Genomic DNA, 23,134 nt, shown 5'->3' with positions numbered 1-23,134 from the left:
GTAAAATTGACATTTATTGATGAAGGGCTCCGTTTTCGAGATACATATAGCCACATTTTTTAAAATATTGACCATGAGTTTTGAGAAGTTCAGAAAATTTGCAATAAAATTTTCTAAGAGACACTGAAGATTAAACCTCTGGTTGCTGAGATACAACGGCTTAAGGCTAGTACGCTGATCGGAAGGAAAGGGGTCAAGAAACAGCTTTACGAACAGCAGAACAAAGGAGAGGGAGCGATTTCTTGGGGCTTTTCTTTACCTCTCTCTGGCTTGCTTACTCTGCCGCTGTTGCCCATTTGAAATTTTTCATGACCGATTCCTTCCGAAGTGCGTATACGTGAAGACTTCCATCATTGTCATGATTTTTCGTTCAAAGATATAAATTTTGCCTCGCTTTCAATATTTTGATGAAATTTTTTCAACAAGTTGTTTAGAATAGTGCCCTACACATGCTGATTCCTTTTGGTAACGATTATCCCATTCCTTGTAAAGTTATTGAAATCGTCATTAATCAATGATTGCCAACTAGGACGTCAATGACTGTGCCACAAAATTATATAAATTTTGAAGCACATTTGATTTCGATCAAAAATTCTTTCAGTGGCTTCAAGAAGGCAACAACCGGCCGGCACATGCTGATACCTTTTGGTGCTGAAATTCGTTAAATTGAATTTAATACAGAATATTTTATAGTGATGATCAATTTTCTTCGAAAATGATCAACGGCTTCACCTTAAAGAAAAGCCAAACAACCCACCATTTTCTAATGTCGATATCTCAGCAGCTAATGGTCCAATTTTTTATATTAAAACATAAACATTCTTAAATTTTTCTGATCTTTTCGAAAACAATATTTTTACAAATTTTGAATCAAGACTAACATTTCAAAAGGGCGTAATATTGAATGTTTGAGTTTTTTTGCTTCATAATTTTTTTATTAAGAGCGAGTTTTTCTCCAATGTGTAACAGGTCGTATCGAGGTGCTCCGATTTGGATGAAACTTTCAGCGTTTGTTTGTCTATACACGAGATGAACTCATGCCAAATATGAGCCCTCTACGACTAAGGAAAGTGGGTAAAAATCTTAAAATTGCTCGCATTTCCGTAAAACTTCATCAATTCAAACTCTCTTAGATGCATTCGAAAGGTCTTTTGAAGCACTTCAAAATGTGCCATAGACATCCAGGATTGGTTAGACTTTTTCTCATAGCTTTTGTAAATTACTGTTAAAAATGGATTTTTTTTAAACCTTAATATCTTTTTGCAACAGCCTCCAACACCCATACTCCCATAGGTCAAAAGATAGGTAATTTTATGGACTATAAGCCTTCAGAAATAACTTTTTGGCCAATCGCAGTTTTTCTCATAGTTTTTCGATTTTTCTATAACAAACATTTTACAACGTTAGTTTTTGCCCTGTAGGCCGTCATAGCGTCACATATTGGTCTCAATTTAGTCATATTCGGATTCCTCGGACAATTTCACGTAATTTAGAAGTATTGAAGTTGTAAATTTGATTTCAAAAATAATTAAATAAAGCATTTTCGAAAAAAAATAGATCTTATTTACCTTGTGATCAAAACGTCAAATGCTGTATCAAGTAGGCGAATATCTGTTTTTCCCCTAATCCGACTAAATGTTAAAAAATATTTTAATTGATTTTAAATGGCATTTTTTCCATTCAAATTTACAACTCCAATACTTCTAATTTACGTGAAATTGTCCGAGGAATCCGAATATGACAAAATTGAGACCAATATGTGCCGCTATGACGGCCTACAGGGCAAAAACTAACGTTGTAAAATGTTTGTTATAGAAAATTCGAAAAACTATGAGAAAAACTGCGATTGGCCAAAAAGTTATTTCTGAAGGCTTATAGTCCATGAAATTACCTATCTTTTGACCTATGGGAGTATGGGTGTTGGAGGCTGTTGCAAAAAGATATTAAGGTTTAAAAAAATCCATTTTTAACAGTAATTTGCAAAAGCTATGAGAAAAAGTCTAACCAATCCTGGATGTCTATGGCACATTTTGAAGTGCTTCAAAAGACCTTTCGAATGCATCTAAGAGAGTTGGAATTGATGAAGTTTTACGGAAATGCGAGCAATTTTAAGATTTTTAATGTTTTTTTCGACCTCAAACTTCAAAGCCCGTTTTACCCCACTTCCCTTAGTCGTAGAGGGCTCATATTTGGCATGAGTTCATCTCATGTATAGACAAACAAACGCTGAAAGTTTCATCAAAATCGGAGCACCTCGATACGACCTCTAGAACAAACCGAGCAATATTTACAAATACTGCCTCTTAAGATATTGTTTTGTTCATTGTAAATAATAATATTGTAAAATTTACAATTTAATTTAATGTAAAGTAAGAAGAAAATAAAATGATATAAGTGAAATATTTTCCATGAAAATTATTAAACTAAAGAGAGAATGCAATCTGTCTTTAGAATATACCTTTCTGTCCATTCTCTCAATTCTCTTTCTAGCTTAAGCGATGCACCGGCGATTCGGCGTCGCCGAATCGCGCAACACTGAACAACAGAGAAGAAAGGGCTTGCTTGGCTTGCTACCAAAAGAGAGCCAGGGAGAGAATCCTCCCTCCCCATAATTTCCCCCCACCGACGATCGCGATCGCAACTTCAGCCACAGCAAAGCAACCTTTGTGTTTGTGGTCGTTGTGTGTGTGTGTCAAACTGTTTCGTTTTTCTTTCCCGGGATCGACCCGCGACGATCAGTTTGACTCCAGAGCGTGTGACATTCGGTTGTGAATTTTAGTTCTTTCCTGCGCTGTTCTTTGGTGCTTTGGCCGTGTTGAACGCGCGATCCAGCAAGCAAGCAAAAGTAGTGTGTGCGAGCGCAATTAGCCAGTTTTCAAAGCATTTGTTCCAAGTGAAGTGTCGTTGTTTTTTGCAGTGCAAAATAAAAGTGTTGTGCAGTCGCTCGCTGACGAGTTTTGTTTTTTACGGTGTGCCTGTTTAATTATTCATTTTTTACTTCGTTTTAACAAGACACATTTTCGCTGGTAATTCGCTGCTGCCGCAGGAAGTTTAGCCCACGATCGAGCGAGTAAGTTGAGGCCACTTTTTGCGTTTTATTTTTTCGACCATCAGAACAATGGGGAATGGGAAGCGCAGAGTCCATGTTGGATCTGGCTGTCTGACTAAGTTTTATTTTATTTATTTTTTTGCGTAAAAACGGTGCTTAACAACCAAGGCCGGGACAGACATTTTACTTCCTCATCCGATGGAAGGTTGGAGCAGATGGGAATGCTTATCATATAAATATCTAAATTTTTTAGAGAAAGTCACTTTTAATCTTAGTCTATATTAAACTAAAACTGTTACTTTTTCTAAAGAACTTTCTCAAAAAACTGGTCGATGTAATTGATATAATTGATTGAAAATGTTTTAAACTGTAATGATGTATTATGGCAGAAGATTAGAAAAATTAGTTATGTTTTGCACTGTTATATAATCATGTCAAATTCAAGAGCTTTTTTAAATAGGTCCTGTAAACATAAAAAAATTAAGGCCAATAGTTTATAGGACGTTTTTTTAAACTCCAGATTTGTACAAAGAAAAAATGTACCGCTAAACTGCCCATGATCGCATAAATTTCCCATATGCATTTTCATCGTTTTTGAGTTAATGATGCAGTTTGATTCAAAATCGTGTGCTCTTTCAGAAAAGCCTATAACATCCAGTACTTTGATCTAGAAATCAGGAGGAAATCCAGTTTTTTCACGAAAACTTAACACGTAGCCTTATGTGTGGGACAAACTTCAAATGCGTTTTTCTCAGCTTGCTGTTTATGCATATGGGACATTTATGCGAACATGGGCAGTAAACCGGGGTGACATTGATAGGATTTTAATTTATTTTTGGAATATTTTCCAACTGGTAAGGGTTTTCTCAAGACCCTAGTACATGTTTTAAAGATAATAGTTTAAAACATGTACTAGGGTATTCCACACAAGGTCCATGCACTATTTCTAAAAAAAATCAAAATCAAATCAAATTATTCGCTCTACAGCATTGCCTTGGCGTTCTCGATTACGAGATTTCTACTCGAAACTAGGTGTCCGAAGGCTTGGTTGTTGAGACAATTGCAAACCACTTTTTACACCTAAGCTTCCATCCACCCCGGGATTCGAACTGACGACCTTTGGATTGTGAGTCCAACTGCCTACCAGCGACTCCACCGAGGCAGGACCCAGGTAGATGACTCCTACACCCGGACTGAGCTAACGACCTAACCTCTAGGTTAGACCGGGGTCAACATGTACTTCTCTGTCTGATGGAAGGTGTGATCAGACAAATTTCGTCTCAAAATTTGCCACCGGGACCGGTGTTTAAAAAAATAGTTGCGTTGAAAATTCTTATTTTGAATTCCGGGGTGACTTTGATAGTCATAGTGTTTGTTGTTAAAATCAGGTTAAAGGTGTTCAAATTTTATTTTTGCGTCGAATGTACCATCGCTAAGGTTGCTGATATAGTTTTTGACAAAAAAAATCAATGTTTATATTTAGTTAACTAAGTTTATAAGCTTTTTAACAAAATACATATAAATTTTAGGTAAAATTGTTAAAAAGTCAGAATTTTGCCTAAAATTTGTTAAAAATAGTTTTGTTTGTAAAATTATCAATTCATATTGCATTTTAAACTGAATTCGAAGCACGAATCTTTTTTTTTTACATTTTGTAAAAAAATTGTTCTACTGAAAATGCCTTCAACTTTTCAAAATTTTAATGAAAACTTCTTCTAAAAGTATACCCAACCGGCGGTCGCATGATTGTAATACATAGCGGCATGAAAGTATATCAGAATGTGCATGAAATCTGTCCTCATGCATTTTTTGCGATATAGGGGTATGACATTTTTGCCCGTTACCGACAATTATCGACATTACCGACCGCTGATTGATTGAATTGCATTTTTTTTACAGAACGAGAATTGAATCATCAACTTCTAGGTTACTGATCCGCGCGCTACCACCGCGCCATGGACGCTTGAAGAATTGTGAGGAGAGTACGTACTACAAACATCACATTCTGTTTTATTTTTTGGGTCCCATCTGCAAATAACAAACATTAAATTTTCAGAAAATGTTTATGTTATAAATTGATGCTTAAAATTTATAGTAGTTTGAAGAATTATCAAAAATGAAATATAACCAGTACTTTCTGTAATTTTTACAAAAGAATTTTATGGCTGTTTTAAAAAATGTCACTGTCCGTGAAATTATGTGTTTTTTTAATTTAGTCCCCGTGAAAATTGCATTTGTTGAGCGTGAAAAATCACTAACCCTACTCATTACTCCGATAGCGTACAGCTAGATTTATTTTTTGTTACTTGTTTAGAAGGTCTTTTTTTTCACGGCTAAAAGAAAGGGGCGCGACAATGTGGGAAAGGGAAGTAATTTGTGATTGTAGACGGTATTGTTTTGATTCGCAGTATGTTGAGTCAACTGCTGTGAATGTACCTGAAACATCCCACAACGGGGTTTCTCTTCTCTTCATTCTCAGCTACCACCTATGTCCTGTTTTTAATTTGCTCTACTGATTCTCTCTTCTTCACTAATTCTTCTATTTAATATCCATCATTTGATTTTGATTTTACTAACTTTTGATTCTCTTATCTCTCAAAGCTTTTCCACTGTTTTCTATCAATTGATACTGCTGTAACAAACTTTGTTTTGTTTTTTTTTCCTTAAAAATATACTTTTCCTTAATGTACTATTAATATCAAGTCTATTTATCATTCGCCTAATCTTTTTTGATTTTATTGCGAATTTATTTATTTGAATAATTCTTTATCTGTCCTATTAATTATCATTACTATAATCTAAGCTTGTTTTGTATCTCTATTTATTAACTATTGTCTAATTTTACATCTAATACATCTAGCTTCTCATATTTATTCTTCAAAATACGCTCATCATTTTCTTACTATTGATACTTGATTTTTCTAAAATAAATTCTCTTTTACTGTCAATTGTTTTCAATCTTCACCCTTTTTTCAAACAAGTGAGGTTTGAGCCCTTACTCAATTTATGGAATGGTTAAAGGATTAACACAAATATTACTATTGTATTTTTGGTAAACTTTTATAACATGCTTAGGACCAAAAATTGTAACAAAACACCGCGACAAAAGAAATAGCAACAGATAAACAGACTCAACACTAGGGAAGATTTCAGGAGAAAATAATACACAGTAAAATAACAATTAGTTTTTGAATTCAAACAAAAAATAAAACAGTTTTTGCTTTAATGAAAGTTAATAGGCACACTTTAAATGGTTAGGCGCTTATACTTGCATCAAACCCTACGTAATGTACCACCCCCGGCCGAGTTAAAATGCGTAACCGGAAAAGAAGGTGTGCATGCCTGGCACGAACACTCAAAGCGTGTTCTAGCGTGCTGCTCGTACTGACTCAGAGCAAGGGTGAGATGTAGGTGTAAGGGCAGTGCGTGTTCGTCGGGAACCTAGTGTATAAGATCGGTCAAGGCCCGTTCTTACACTGAAAATTGCGAATTGCGAATTGTTTAGAAGGTCTTTCGATAACCTACCAAACGATTTATAATATCTAGAGTTCTTTTTGAAAAGGTACTATAACCTAGTATTGTCTTTCATTTTTTTATGGGACCCATTAAAAAAACAAGGATTGATGGTACATAGTTAATTTTTGAATGGCGTTTTTTTAGTTTTATTGAAATCAGGGATGGAATAATCGCAAAACAATCTTGCTTGCGAACTTTCTTCAGTCGCGAAATAGAGAGGAGCAGTGATGTCAACCATCGCGACGCTCATTTTTGATTCGCGGCAAATTTTTTGTTTGTAGTGCTTTTCAGTTACGGAATTTGACAAAGTTGTGTATGAAGGACTTGTAGAACACACCAAATCGTACAACTTTGCTGAACATAGTGTTAATTTTTGATGAATACAAAAAAAGTTACAACCAAAAATGCGTTAGGCAAACAAAAGCATCGCGAACCATTGGTCCTGAGGTCTGAAATCTTCTTGTAACTTTTTGCGTAAGAATTTTACAGCAATACAATGTTCTGAAGAAATGTTGCTGTTGATGAGTTCTACAAATGCTTCGAACACCATTTTGTCGAATTCCGTAACTGAAAAGCACCACAAACGAAAAATGTGCCGCGAACCAAAAATGAGCGCCGCGATGGTTGACATCACTGGAGAGGAGGCGAATCACGCAAAAGAAAATCGCTCTCGAAATTCTCCTAAAAAAAATCAATCTGCTGATGATATTTTGTGAATTTCCTTGTCAGCACCACTTAATATTATTTATTTCACTTTATTTACACACATTACCCATCTACAAAATGTGACAGGTCATTTTTCGACCTGTGACGTTACACTTGCAAGTGTAGTAGTGAAAAATATCTTTCGTGCGCGAGAGAGGAGAGCATGCTCCCTTCGGATTTTTTTTTCTTGATGAACATCCAATGATTTTCTTTTGATGATGATTATTCCATCGCTGATTGGAATTGATTGATCTGCTCAATCGAAAATATAATGTAATGGAATCGTAAAATAAATTAAAATACTTTCATTTTTTTGAATAACAGCATTATTTGAATAATTCATTATCAAGCCACCCTAAGAAATCTTGCTAAATAAATCCGTTTTACCGGTTTTGCAAACTGCATCCAAACACTGACTGGAGAAAGACACCACTTCCTTTCCTCGCTCTCGCCCTGAACCCAAGCAAGTCCAAATCCAGAGTAAACGTTAAACACTTTCAATCACTCATCCGGCCTCTGGCTGGCTGGCTTGCTCAGCGTTGCTCCACGCTGTCAAGCCTCGCGCGGATGGCGTCGCGGCGCGCTAGCAACTCGTCGTGGTCTTGCCCATATAAAGCCAAGAGTCAACAAACTGCAATTTCTTCCTGTTGTTTGCAGCCCGGAGAGTGACTGCACTTCAAACAAGAGAGGGTACCTTTTTTTCAATGGGGATTTGGTGGATACCTTCATTTTCCAAATAGGAGAGATTGCTGCAGTGAGTCATATTTGGACCACTTTTCCTTTCGTGGAGCAACTCCAACTTCAACCCACGACCAACCGTGAGTCTCGCAAAAGCGCGCGACAATGAAGACTCAAACCTATAGCGCAGCGTGGTTGATGCAGTGCAGCTGGTTTGACTAGTTCTGCGTCGTCGTAATGGGTGTCTTCAAACCTTATTCGCGAGAGTCGTCGCGCACGTCTTTCAATTGCTGCAGTATCTTGATCTACCTCTTGGTCAATTTCGCTCTCGTTTAACGTCTTTGTTGCAAGCAGCAAAATTGTAATTGATATTTCTCTGTTTCCTTGTTGTATCTTCCTACTTTCAGACAAAAGAGCCCAACTCCACAAGCCGAAGAAGTGAGCTGCTGTGCGTGGGCATTGAGCAGAACGTTGTCCAGACATTAACCACGATGGCCGACTCTGTTAAGGAAGTTCAGTCCAACGAAGGTAAGTCAATATTTTACTATCCGCAGACTAAGATGGTCAGCCCATGGTAATTATGATGAGTCGCCACTCGACAAAGAGATGTACTCTGCGAGGCGACAATTAGTCGGTTCAACTTGAAGAAACGAGCTGTGCTGTCGCAGTGCAAATATGGAAACTGGATTTGCTAAAGCAATTAAGTCGAGAGAGATGGATTACTTTCTAACGCGGTGGAACGAAGTGTCAACCGAAAACGGAACTTGCGGCGTCAACATCAGGGAACTTTCTCGTTTTGATGGATAATTGGCGCCTTTTTTGAAATCCTACGCAGATCACACGACTGTCGTGGGGGAATACATTATTTCTGTGAGCGATTTTGAAGCATGTTGGGGGAATTTGCACAACCTTTCACCAAAAAGAACGTCCACATCAACTTTATTTTTCTCCCCTGCTGTCATCGATGGCGTGTGATTCGGTATTCCATTCAGGAACAAAGTTTGCCTGTAAATCTCAATAAATTTCCATTTGGAAGGATCACCATCATCTTGGTCGGCGCACGCTTCACGTGCAGGGTGGATAATGGTTGGAGACTGTTTGTTAAATGTTGAATTTCAAATAGTTCAGGAATCTTAGCGCTGATCTGGGTCAATTCGAATATAAAATAAAAAACAAACTTTTCGTCCTAAAATATAATGTTATATAAAAAATGTAATAAGACTACAGGTGGGCAAAACCGCTCTTTTTTAGGAGCCGCTCATTTTCATTCGCTCATTGAAAAGAGCCGCTCTTTTGAACGAGCCTTTCGCTCTTTTTCAAAATTTTGATAAAAATGTTACTTTCTAGAATGATATGGTTTTTTAAGTTATTTCACATTGGACTGTTATAAATAATTTGATCTCTATGTCAAGATTTATTCTCGAACCTTTGAAATAATTGAAAGGCATCCAAACTTAAATCTAGGATATTGAAAAAATCGCTATCAATTTGAAATTGCGTTTATTTTTGCCAAAATTCAAGAAAATTTGAGAAAATATTTTTTACATGCTTATTTAATCGATTAAGTCTATAAACGTCAATGTTTAATCGGTCAAGAGAATTTAATTTTTTTCTTAATGTAGATGTTTGGTAATATTTGACAAGTTAAGCAATTTTAAGTGCTCAAATTTGTATTTTGGTAATGGGACCATCCATCCAAACCACGTGGACACTTTTTTGGGAAATCTCAAACCCCCCCCCCCCCCCTTCGTGGACAATTGTTCATACAAAAAAAAACTTTTTTGTATGGGCCGTGGACAACCGTTTAACAACAGTGGCTTTTCATAATATACTTCCCAGGTGTTTGCTTAATAGATTTTGTTCTCATTTAATTCTTTATTTGTGAGTAAAATGTCACTTTACGATACTTTTAATACTAGTCATGAATAATAAAAATAACAATCACAAAAAATCATTCAATTTCATTATTTTGCTTTTGGAGATCATTTTTTTTCAATCATGTTTGAGTGCTAATCATCATCGCTTGCTAAAATCTGCTGCTGCTGCTGATTCCCTGTGCTGCATTTTCAAGTTTTCCTTTCTGATGAAGAATCCTTAGGTCAAGTATCGAACCCAAGATAACTCCAAATGTAAGTCTGGGCGCACGTCTGCATCTTTCCACGAGGGGTTATGTTGGATAAGCAAGTCTAAACGTCAATAAGAAGTCTGCGGTCATCTAGGTTTTACCAAGTTCACTAACAGTTTGTCAAAACTTCCTTTGAACATAAGCTGTTTCTATTTTTAGAACTATCTGTGTTTGTTTCGTCAACATGTTCTTGCTCGGTTTTTAAAACACGAACGCGAACTACACATATACAACTTATTTACGGGAAATCCTAGTTGAAACCAAAGGTTAAATCTACTATGTTATCATGTTTAGTTTTTTGATTAAAATGTGAACAATTGACCAAATTGTATGACACTTTTTCAATAATTAACGTATAAAAACGCTAGTGGAGCAATTGATCAACAAAAACAACAAAAAGCGATGTTTTACTTGCTACTTGGGTAGCTTGATCAACACTGATGTAGCTGTACGTTCCCCATAGGGGGATGGCGTCGCTATTTTTAGACCACATTTTCCACTTTTTCTCATCGAAACCGACTACTTTATCGACTTCATTTTGCTGGGCGAGATAGGACGCCGTCTATTTTTAGACGATGATTCAGCACTTTTCCACTCTTGCGCTTAAAAAAACCAGGTGGCAGCACGATGTAACGCCACGTCCCTGTAGGGGGATGGCGTCGCTATTTTTAGACCACGTTTTCCACTTTTTCTCGTCGAAACCGACTACTTTATCGACTTCATTTAGCTGGGCGAGATAGGACGCCGTCTATTTTTAGACGATGACTCAGCACTTTTCCACTTTTGCACTTAAAAAAACCAGGTGGCAGCACGATGTAACGCCACGTCCCTATACATCGTATACAGTTAATTCAGTATACGACGTACGGGAAACCTACTTCTACATCGGCGTTGGACACATCTTTTACTGATGATGAGATAGCCGAGACGGTTGGGGCGCGGAATTGGTTATCTGGATATGACTCTCAACAGATTGATGTTGTTTTTGGGGTGTGCAAAATTTATTTATTTTTCTTTTGTACATGCTTTTTGTGTGCACATTTTCTCATACAATATTACATACTTTTGCTCACAAAGGTGATGTGCATGCGCAAAGGATTTTTATAGCATTTTTTTTTGTTTTTGTCAAATCTTTCACCTTTTGAATTTTGAATTCTTGTAATGAATGCAAAACAACTGAACTAGTCTAAAATACATTTTGAAACATTTTTTTCATGCAAATGTTGAGACTATGGCTTGTTATTTCGATATTTTTCGGCCCGAACATCATTTTGAAAATTACAAATTTTGTGAAACTTTAGTAAACAATAAAATGGTTATAAACAACAGTTTCACAAAATTTGTGATTTTCAAAATGATGTTAATTGATTAAAAATAATTGAAAGAGTTGAAAGTTATTTAGTTATAAGTTATAAGTAAATATATAAAAAACGTGCTACGTAACTTCACTCCATAAAATAGAAGAAATTTCTCATTGATACATTTTAAATCCACCCCGAACACACACCCCTCGAGAGTGAGCAAAAAGCTTTTTTTCACTTCATTGATAAACGATTGTTGTGTGAAACAGGAAAAGTTTCCCTAGAACAAAATTCGAACCCAAGTTCACCATTATCGCATGTTGATGTGGTTGAAAATGTCATGGTCTTCGAACCTCGCCAGAGAAAATTATTGTTTCCAAACAGCAATTAATAAAACCAACTTCGGGTGACGTACGACCACCTCTCCTTCCTCCTTCCTTCCTGGCGGGGGTGCGCCAACGATAATCCAGTGTGAAAGTGGCTCATAATAAGATTTTATCAAATCAATTAAAATCTCTAAACCGAACATAACCTTATCTGACTTGCCCTCTTATTCTGTGTTGTCTTCGGCGTCGGTGTCGTCGTCCTTGTACCGTTTATTTGCAAATGCCATCACCCAACAACACCACGGAGTCTATGTCCCCGGCAGGTTCGGAGAGTTTATTCCGACGACGGTGGTAGCTTTATCATCATCCATTTATAGTCCTTCTCTCTCCGAGTCCTAGAGCGCTCTGAAGGAAGCCAAGCCGATGAAGTGATAATGAAAGAAATAAATGAATTAAAGGGCTGATTGTCTAATGGTTTATGGGTCGTCGAGCTGGGTGGGGTTGGGTGAAAGACTTTCACATTTTTCATGTGAGAAATTTATGGGGTTCAGCAGCAGAGCAGAAAACTTAAGGATGATAGACTCGAGGGGACGAGCGAGCTTTTGTAGAAGAGGGTGGTGCGGTGTGGGATGAGCTGAAGAACTTTAGTCATGATGAGTAAGTGGGAACATTTCGTGGAAAGCCTTAATTAAGTTTGTGTGCTTGAGCGGGGCAGAACCGCTCTCATCACTTGGCTGCTTGCGATGGTCCGGAGCCGATGTTTTGCTTCACTAACTCGTTTTATTGATAGATAACCATGCGGAACTTTATGGCTGTTTGTGGAGTGTATTCTTGGCATTTGATGAATTATAGTAATGAAAGGTCGACTGTTTCAAGTTTAAGTTAATTGAAGCAGAGTGAATGAACTCTAAAATGCAACCTAAATGAATGATTCATATGGATTTATTTCCAGAAATTTTCTATCTATCCCATCATGGGACTGTAGTAACGTACTTTATTCTGTTCTATTATTTTTTTTTATATTCACAAGTTTGAAGAATTTGAGTCTCAACTGTTTTTTAGCTCACATCAAAAGAACACTAGTTATTAGTTTAATTATATCAAGTAAATTTTCTACAATTTGCTCACCTAAATTTCGTCAACTAAATTTAACTGCACACAAATGATGAAATAAATTCTTGACGCTGATAAAATTCATCAAAGCATAAAAAGTTCTCCCCCAAAACAAAAATTAGCACCAAGTCAAGTGTCACGAATCACGCATTCATGGACGGAAGAAGGGGGGCACATCACTCCCCCCCCATAATCAAGCACAAAACTGGTGTGCTGACGGCGGCAGTCCTTTAGTACACACTCTACGACACACCGGCACTGGAGACGAAACGACCGTGCGATAAAAGAATACAACATACAACACACAGGACGAAAGCTTATCAGCTATTGGAAAGTGAAACATAAAACATGGCACATGAAATGACGACGACGACGGTGGAGAGACATTCTTCTTTTTTCGCCGCAACCAAGCAACAGCTTCTTGGGTTCTTGGAGATCGAGAGCAAGAACATGAAAAATCTGTCATCTCATTTATTTATTTTTTTGGTTTTTGGTGCGTTCCATCACAAGATCCCTTTTACTATACCAGCTACCAAGGGGTACAGCCGTTTATAAGGGCCAAAAACAAGCCAAAAATATAAAATCAAGTGTAATAGAGACATTGTTCTCCCACAGGATCTTGACTGTTTTGAGTTAACTTTAGCATTTTTTATTTTGGTTTAAGGGTTACATACATGTAAATCGGCAAAAATGTCAGAGGTGGGTTTGAGCACACACTTAAACTTTTTTTAAATCTGTTTTCAGGGCATTAAAATATTACTTTTCATCTATTAACAAAACAAATTTGAAGACATTTGGTTGTAGCTTTGCCGAGATATAGCTATTTGAAGTGGGCAGTTTCAAAAAACAGGTGCCACGATATTTCAACATTGCTTCGACCAAATCGGCTCAAAATTTTGGTGAAGACTCGTTTAAACAGTCTCGTGTGCATGACGAAAGCCGATTTTCAAAAAGTTTATTTTGAAAAAATATAAAAATATTTTTATATTTTTCATATAAAAAATCGCCAGTTTTTGATTTTTGTATTTTTTGAAAATTCAAAATGTCAAAATCGGGCTTCGTCATGCACACGGAATATGTCTTGGGAGTCTTCACCCAAAATTACATCCAATTTGATCCGTCCCATCTCGAGATATCGTGGCACCCGTAAATTAACTTGGTGTTCAGAGAAAAACGCTCAGAAAGTTAGACAGTTTGCTTTGCGCATGGCAAAACTCTGAGCTTAAATTGTCTCTAACTCAGTTAAATCATGAAATACTTTCATGAAACTTTCAGGAGTGTTTTAAAGTCATCTTTTAATTTGATTTAATAAATTTTCTGTATTATGAAATTTTGTGATTTTCTACATGTATGTAACCCCTTAATAAGTTATTTTTATTTTATCATTCTCTAGCTTCTTGAATTTTTTCGCGTTTTTCAATTTTATTTTATTAAATTGAATGGAACTTTTTCCATCGATCTCTTTTGTCGTATGGAGCCATTTGCATTCAAAAATTTATACAAACTTGGGAGCTGTCCACTTAACCCTTTCAGGTCTGATGGTTCAAACATATATGACGCAGATATCAAAAATTCCAAAAGAAGCCTATAATTTTCGTATGGTCATAATAATCATTTTCCCAACAGTAACTATTTTTTTTTTGAAACTTCAGGCTTGAAAGGGTTAAAGTGCTATGAAAACGTTTCAAAACCCTTAACTGGATGTTTGTAGGTTGTGAGTAGGACTTTCAGAAAAAAACACGGAAAATATCCTCTTTTAGGGGCGTTTTAAATATGTTCAAGCAAATTTCGAAGGTTATTTTGTAACTTGTTTCCTTCAGTAGATTTACTCGATTCATTAAGCAGCCGTAAACTCTGTTCCCAACTATGAATTAATCAGCTGTTGAAAGGTAGTCTACAACTCAGCTTAGGATAGTAACTCCACACAGGTAATCAATGTTAAACAACGTTTTAAATGCATTTTTAACCAGACCTGTTTTCAAAAAAACTATGTTTCGACCAATTTAAAAAAAAAGAAAAAAGTTTTGCTGTTCTGTACATATAAATTTCACAAAAAGTGAAAATATTTTTAAACTTGCCCAAAAATGTTAAAAAAAAGCATTTAAAATTGTTTTCAGTTGATTAAATTTCTATTTCCATTACAAGCTCCCTGACAGAGCTGAAAATGTCAGGGGTCCTGACGCGAAAATCGGCGACGCATACACGATTTTTTCAGATCCATTCACTGAACCGCAAAACCGTGACATAAACAAACCCGACTCAGTCGTGAGTGCCCTAGCTCACTGAGCAGCTGCAAGGCGAGGCAGTAGTCGACCAACGCTCATTCGACGTTGCACGCACACACGTAAAGAAACAAGTTTTTACACAAAATGTTGGTATTTATGCGTCGAAATGTAATTTTGAATATAAGTTATGGTTGTCTTAAGTGTTTTGCACAGTCTAGAACCATTCAATTGTTTAAAAATAGTCAAAATAGTGTTTAGAGAGGATTTTACGAGTCGGTCATACGACACGAATTGAGTGAGTGTAGCTCATTTTTTCACGTCTCTCATTCTCCAGCAGCCGACCGGCACGAGTCAGGCGGCAGTGGTTGAACGGACACAGTAGGCTTACAGTCACATGCTAGCAGTGAACTGACATTTTGGTTTGCTTCATGTGTACGCTGGGTCGGAAACATTTTGCAGGCCTGCTCCCTGATTCTTCCGGCCGATTTTGAACATTCGAAACGGCGTATAATTTTATTTAAAAATAACTCCTTTTATTTTGTTGTCGAAGTTTTTCATTTGTTAATGTAAAATTGAATTGCAATCTAAAAGAACTACTGTGTCATTTTTTAAAGTGCACCGTATTCAAGAAATACCAAATTCCAGGTCCTTGCACTGTAACTTGGATTTGGCCCGCACTTTTCTCTCGCACTTTTGATAACAAAATTTCCAAAAATTAGGCAACCAGCAGTTGTTTATTTACATTTCCAGTCGCAGTTTCCACCAAACTGGACATTCGCACTTTAAAATTGCGATTGACAGGTGAGCAACATCGGCTCGCTTAGATCATTTTTTGAGAAAATTAAAATTTCCCAAGCCAGTTTGACAAGTCGCAATAGTGCGATCGATAGCAATCATTTAGTGCGAAGTCCAAGTTAGTGAGAATTGCGCAATATTCGACAAAAAAATTTAACGAAGTAGTTTTCATCGTCAAAAAATGACACTTGTAAACTTTTCATATATATTTGATTTTTTTTTTTTTCATAATTTCATAACTTATAATGAACGAAAAGGTGCACACAGGCAAAAATGAATTTAATATATCGTTGTTGTTAATTTATTTATTTACGGCTGTTCTAACCTTCTTGGTCATTCGCTGCCCTGGTTCAATGTAGTCAAAATATAGAGAATTTTCTCAGCTTTTCAAAAATATTTTTTCCAAAAGTGTGCAAACATATGCACTAATTTAAAAAAATGAAAAACTGTGACTATTTTCAAAAAAGTCACCTAAATATGGATTTAACTTGAAAACGGTGCACTTTATCAAAATTTTACTAAAGTACTTTTTGATTGCAAATTTGATTTTACATCGAAAAATGCAGTTGAAAAAAATTTGCGACCAATATTTCGATTTTTTGAAAAAATAAGTATTGATTAAAAAACTCATAACTTGGTAAATGATTTTTTGCACAACCTGAAAATTTCTGAAAAGTTGGCATTTTATGTCCTCTAAAACATATCAAAAAATTAAAAAAAATAAAAATAGTGTTTTTTTGCAAATCAAGTTTTAGTGATAAAAAGTTAAATTAAAAAATCACCAATTTTTTTTACCGTGTATCATTTTTTTCCAGTGTAGTCCGTATCCATACCTACAACTTTGCCGAAGACACCAAATCGATAAAAAATTCCTTCAATAGATACAGATTTTTGAATTTTCTTACATCATTTTTATATGGACAGCTGCGAAATTTGCATGGAAAATTATATGGACAAACTAATGATGCAAAATGGCTTCTTTTGGCATACCGAAGGCACCAAAAAAGATTCAGTCGGATTAAAAAATACAAAAAAATCGAATGACCGAAATCCTAGAGAACTGCTCTATAGTTAGATAGTTTATTTGTTTTGTTTTCTATCTGCTTTTTATTTTTATTTATATTATTGTTTTGTATATTAGCTGTTTAAATTATTCGTTAAATGTGTAATTTGTACATCTCTATTAGAGCGTCCAATTTTCCGGGGTTATAGATTTCCCGGGAAACGGGAAATTTGTAATCAATTTCCTGGGAAATCCCGGGAATTCCAGGGAAATTTTAAATTTATTGAAAATTGTTCTGATCTTGGGTCTGATTAATATTTTGCAACAAAATTGTATAGAACAGCGGCTTTAATGGTTCAAATAAGTGTGAAGATCAATTTACAGCATGACTATATATAAAAAATCATGAAACTGCAAGAAAATGTTTTTTATTTTCTAATTGTAAAATAAATCAAAAAAATATCTCTGGTATTTTTTGATGAGAAGTATTTTTTTTATCAAAGTGTTTTGACAGTGAGTAAAATGAATCCATACTCCTCAATCATAAAATTTTATTCAAATTTTCCTCCGTGAACAACTTGACAGATTGTGGTTTGCTTAAATAAAAATGAAAAAAAAAATACAGAAATTATGTTTTTCATGACAAATACGAAATCGCTCTTTTTTTGGAATTTTATTTTTTGTATTTTTTAATCCGACTGAAACTTCTTTGGTGCTTCGATATGCCCAAAAAAGCCATTTTGCATCATTAGATTCTCCATATAATTTTCCATACAAACTTGGCAGCTGTCCATACAAAAATGATGTAAAACGAAACTATTGGCACTACACCCCCCGGGGCATGGCCTTCCTCTAACGTGGGATTTCTGCTCCAGCGCCTCTGACGAGACAGGAGAAACCGGGACCGACGTTTTACTTCACCATCCGATAGAAGCTCAGTGGATAAGGCGGGAATCGAACCCGCGTCTCATAGCATCATCAAATGATGTATGAAATTCAAAAATCTGTATCTTTTGGAGGAATTTTTTGATCGATTTGGTGTCTTCGGCAAAGTTGTAGGTATGGATACGGACTACGCTGGAAAAAAATGATAGACGGTTAAAATTTTTTGGTGATTTTTTATTTAACTTTTTGTCACTAAAACTTGATTTGCAGAAAAACACTATTTCTATTTTTTTTTATTTTTTGATATGTTTTAGAGGACATCAAATGCCAACTTTTCAGAAATTTCCAAGTTGTGCAAAAAATCTTTGACCGAATTATGAATTTTTTAATCAATACTGATTTTTTCAAAAAATCGAAATATTGGTCGTAAAATCAAATTTGCAATCAAAAAGTACTTCAGTGAAATTTTGATAAAGTGCACCGTTTTCAAGTTAAATCCATATTTAGGTAACTTTTTTGAAAATAATCGCAGTTTTTCATTTTTTTTAATTAGTGCACATGTTTGCTCACTTTTGAAAAAAATATTTTTGAAAAGCTGAGAAAATTCTCTATATTTTGCTTTTTTGAACTTTGTTGATACGACCCTTAGTTGCTGAAATATTGCCATGCAAGTGTTTAAAAACAGGAAAATTGATGTTTTCTAAGTCTCACCCAAACAACCCACCATTTTCTAATGTCGATATCTCAGCAACTAATAGTCCGATTTACAATGTTAAAATATGAAACATTCGTGAAATTTTCCGATCTCTTCGAAAAAAATACTTTTTCAAAATTTTCAATCTAGACTAACATTTTAAAAGGGTCAAAAATTCAATATAACGCCCTTTTGAAATGTTTGTCTTGGTTTAAAAATTTTCAAATATATTTTTCGAAGAGATCGGAAAATTTCACGAATGTTTCATATTTTAATATTGAAAATCGGACCATTAGTTGCTGAGATATCGACATTAGAAAATAGTGGGCAGTTAGGGTGAGACTAAAACTTTCTTTCAAAAAGCGCTTTTCGGAATTGCAAAATATGTTGTAAGCAACTTTTTGCAATACTTGATATTTTTTTATTTGAAAAAATAGTATAGATAAAAGTTTGCAGAACAAGTTCCCTAAAAAATGCATCAGTTTTGGTTCAATATGAGCAGAGAAATTCCCAGTTTTTTGAATTGCATTTAGAAATTGCAGGCCTAAAACTGTCAGAAAAATGAGACATTATAAATTCATATGAAAAACTCCAAATCATTTCGGAAACACGAGAAAAATGATCTCCACTATACACCATATTCACAACCGCACAGATAAAATCCAGTAGATAACCATCAGTCGCAATCCGGTGCCGCGACCAGTCCTGCCAGCCTGCATCCTTGCGTTTCGTTTTTGGGTAAAAGCCTTCTCTTTATCTCAAGAGGCCAAAGGCAGTAGACCGCCGCCGCCGCACAGTATCACCGCGGCACGTGAACCCCCGGTTCTCCCAAAAAGCTTAAATTCGCGTTGGCTGTATTTGTGTGTGTTTTTCGACGCCGTGGTTGTCGTGCAGCAAGAACAGAGGTCCTGGCCACGTACAAGCACACAAGCGCACAAGGCCGCCGGTTCGAGAATCCGGATGAGTCATGGTTTTTCGTGCCGACGGAGCAACTTTTTTTCCGAGGGGGATCCTCCCCACGTTTTTGGAGCTCGATGTGGTGGCATTTAGAGGATTTTTCGTTGTTGGGGTGGGCTGTTTGCGAATGGTAATAACAAAGATAGGTAAATTTAGGGACCCGGGCGTGGTGGGACGAGGACGCTTCGACTCCTCTATTTAGCGAAAGCTCGCAAAAAGCGTCTCGAGTCGCTCTGGAAAGCGGGCCACGGACGGCTGTTGCAGCAAAATGAGATATCTGCTGTTGCTGTTACATTCGACATCCAAACCCATAAATCGTTTATGCCCGTGTGTTGGTGGTTTTGTTGTTAGGCCCGGCCCACAAAGCAAGTGTGGCATATGGAGTTGAAGGAGGTTGGGAATGGAAGTGTGTGCGAGGAGGATTTTCCTTGGCTGTCGCATTCGCTTTCGAAGGATGCTCAATCGTGTGTGGAATTTTAATGTTGTTCAGGCAATTTATGAAGGACTTTAAATTTTCAATTTCATGTATGCTTGTAAAAAAAAATCATGTTATGATTTTTTTAATGGTAAGGCCCAATATTAGAGTGTAACAAAAATGACTTTTTGGCGGGCATTCAGGGGTTTGTTCAGATGGGCATACTGAGCCTAAATCCCAAATATGAGCTTGATTGGACGTAACAGGAGCTGGCGCTCCGCCCTTCAATTTTAAATGGGATTTAACCCGTAAAAAAAGATTTTTTCAGAAATGTCACTTTTTGAGGCATTTTGGCCACCAATGCGTTTACCAAAAACATCACTGGCGTTTAGGCCAGATCCTTGCGCATCTTTTGGTATATATTACATTGAATTTTGGAGCATCCTGGAGCTCGGTACAGACCTTCAAAGTTTGGCATTTTTTTCGAAAAATCGGCCCCGGCAAAAAAGATATGCGTCGCACCTCGCGACGCCCGAGACGCCATTTGATTTTGCTGGGACCGATTTTTCGAAAATATGCCAAACTTTGAAGGTCTGTACCGAGCTCCAGGATGCTCCAAAATTCAATGTTATATATACCAAAAGATGGGGGGGGGGGGGGGGATGGGGCCAATATATGCTGAGCTTTTATATTTTTTATATTTTCAACAACTCCTTTTTTTTTTCATTACCGAAATTAAGACAAATTACATTTAATGTGTTGTCAGACCCTCTCAAATTTTCAAAAAGGAGCCAAAATTAAATATGACGATAACATATAAAAAATGAAATTACAAGCCATTTGGATAAAAAAAAAAGTTTTTAAATTAATTTTACACGCGTCCAGTTGCTTTCCAATCACTAGTTTTTCGTGGGATTTCATAACAATTTAAATTGTTTTCACAGGAGTTCAAATATGCTAAATATGATTATAAACGCAGGAAAATGCATTTTAACTGGGTTTTAGTTGCTTAAACTTTAATTTTCTTTAAAATGTTTAAGGGGGGAAGGGGGCGACATAATCTTTGAAAAATATTTGCATCGTCCTAATTAAAAGTATATTTCAATATAAATGATTAAAAAAATCAACTTTCGAATTTTTCACTTTAAAAAAAAGTGTTGATACCAAATTGCATTGTCAAAATATTGTCCTTGATAAAATTGGTCAAAATTTTTCCATAGTTCTGGCCATATATGACACAAGAGCAACTCTCTACCAAAACCGGAAATGGATTTTATTTGTATTTTTTGATTTGGCTCAAACTTTGTGGGGGCCTTCCCTATGACCAAAGAAGCTATTTTGTGTCATTGGTTCACTAATAAAAGTCTCCATACAATTTTGGCTGTTCATACAAAAATGGTACGTGAATATTTGAAAAGGAGAAATTCTCTACGAAATCAGTCTTTTTTCTTAAATTTTATTTTTTGTATTTTTTATTCGGACTGAAACTTTATTGGTGCCTTCGGTATGCCCAAAGAAGCCATTTTGCATCATTAGTTTGTCCATATAATTTTCCATACAAATTTGGCAGCTGTCCATACAAAAATGATGTATGAAAATTAAAAAAAAATTGATCGATTTGGTGTCTTCGGCAAAGTTGTAGGTATGGATACGGACTACACTGGAATAAAATGATACACGGTAAAAAATTTTTTTGGTGATTTTTTATTTAACATTTTGTTACTAAAACTTGATTTGCAAAACACTAGAAAAAAATATTTTCAAATTTTTCAAACCAAGACTAACATTTCAAAAGGACTAAACATTCAATCCCTTTTAAAATGTTAGTCATGGTTTAGAATTTTTGAAAATATTTTTTTCGAAAAGATCGAAAATTTTTTTTTCGAATGTTTCATACTTTAACATTGAAAATCGGACCATTAGTTGCTGAGATATCAACATTAGAAAATGGTGTGTTGTTTGGGTGAGACTTAGAAAACATCAATTTTCCTGTTTTTAAACCTTTGCATGGCAATATCTCAGCAACTAAGGGTCGTATCAACAATGTTAAAAAAATCAAAATATAGAGAATTTTCTCAGCTTTTCAAAAATATATTTTTCAAAAGTGGGCAAACATGTGCACTCATTTTAAAAATCGAAAAACTGAGACTATTTTCAAAAAAGTCACATAAAAATGGATTTAACTTGAAAATGGAGCACTTTATCAAAATTTCACTAAAGTACTTTTTGATTGCAAATTTGATTTAAGAGACCACCGGAGGCGGAAAATCTTCTGCGAGCTTTTCTTCCACGTTTGACCCCAGAACTCAAAAATGGCTGAATGAAATGCTTTGAAATCTTCGGGTCTCCTAAATTGATCAATTTTGAACATGTAGAAAGGTTCCATCTAGAGATTTGAGCATTCTTTCTTTTTGAAACCTGTTGTTGAAATTGGGAAAATTGCGCTATTTTTTGGTTGAATTGGAGTAAAATGCAGGTGTCTGCAAATCGGTTCATTTTTTCTTAGGCATGTATAGGCTTTTTAGAATCGTCAAAATCTTACGGAGGAACAGACGAAATAAAAATTCGGATTCATTCAACCGCGTTGCAGAAAAAGCTGTTCAAACGAAGGACGATTTCATATTTTCATACATTGACTCCACCATTTGAGAACCACTGTTTGTTGTTGATTTCCCCTCTGTCAACGGGTGGCGTCGCGACGCAGTAACCATGGATGCATCACATTTGTTTTACTTCTCGTGTGTTTACGTTCAGATTATTTTTTTTCCAAAGTGGTTTGAATTGTTTTTAGGTATTGTAACGGATTTTGTCCGCGACCTTCGAAAACGCTGGTCAATACGCCGTAAGTTTGGCCTTAGCACACAGTCCCCTGCTGCACGCAGGCCACCGCTTGGAATCAAACTCCGTAACTTGGCACGGAAGAAGTTTGACATGAACCGTAGAACCCACCAGATCTCAACCGCGAAACCTCAGGAAAACTCATTCCTTCCCGTAACAGGTCGCGCCTCACTGCTACCCGGAGCACGACAACACCCAGCAAGCGAGCAGATCAACGAAAGTCACCAACGAGCTTGGGACTCGCAAATCCATCACCAACACGTGACCGAAGCTGGGTTGGCGCTTCAAGCGCGCTGACTTCAACCTCATCCTGGATCACAACCTAGCGAGGGGTTGCGTCCAGCAGGGGACTCTGTGCCGAGGCCAGTATCAGCATACGGGGGGAACGTTTTGCCAGGAGATACATTTTTTGCTTACGGACGGTTGTTGATTGGCCACGCTTGCCACCAACGAGGAGTGCACCTCTGTCGATCGGGTGACCAAGTGCCGAGTGAGTACTTGAACCTCAA

General features: G+C 36.3%; 1 protein-coding gene across 1 annotated transcript in view; it reads left to right on the top strand.

The window, feature by feature from the left end:
* Positions 1 to 2,727: 2,727 nt before the first annotated feature.
* LOC120428320 (stathmin) overlaps positions 2,728 to 23,134 on the top strand; it is a 110,582-nt gene continuing 90,175 nt past the window's right edge. The window contains exons 1-2 of the mRNA XM_039593317.2: positions 2,728 to 3,070; positions 8,356 to 8,476. Of these exons, the coding sequence (XP_039449251.1) occupies positions 8,440 to 8,476 (37 nt within the window). The 5' untranslated portion in view covers positions 2,728 to 3,070; positions 8,356 to 8,439. The remainder of the gene's footprint in view (positions 3,071 to 8,355; positions 8,477 to 23,134) is intronic.

Source organism: Culex pipiens, chromosome 2 (assembly GCF_016801865.2).
Source record: "Culex pipiens pallens isolate TS chromosome 2, TS_CPP_V2, whole genome shotgun sequence".
Classification (NCBI taxonomy): domain Eukaryota; kingdom Metazoa; phylum Arthropoda; class Insecta; order Diptera; family Culicidae; genus Culex; species Culex pipiens.
The sequence above is the reverse complement of the archived record's forward strand: the minus strand, read 5'-3'. Positions and strand labels throughout refer to the sequence as shown.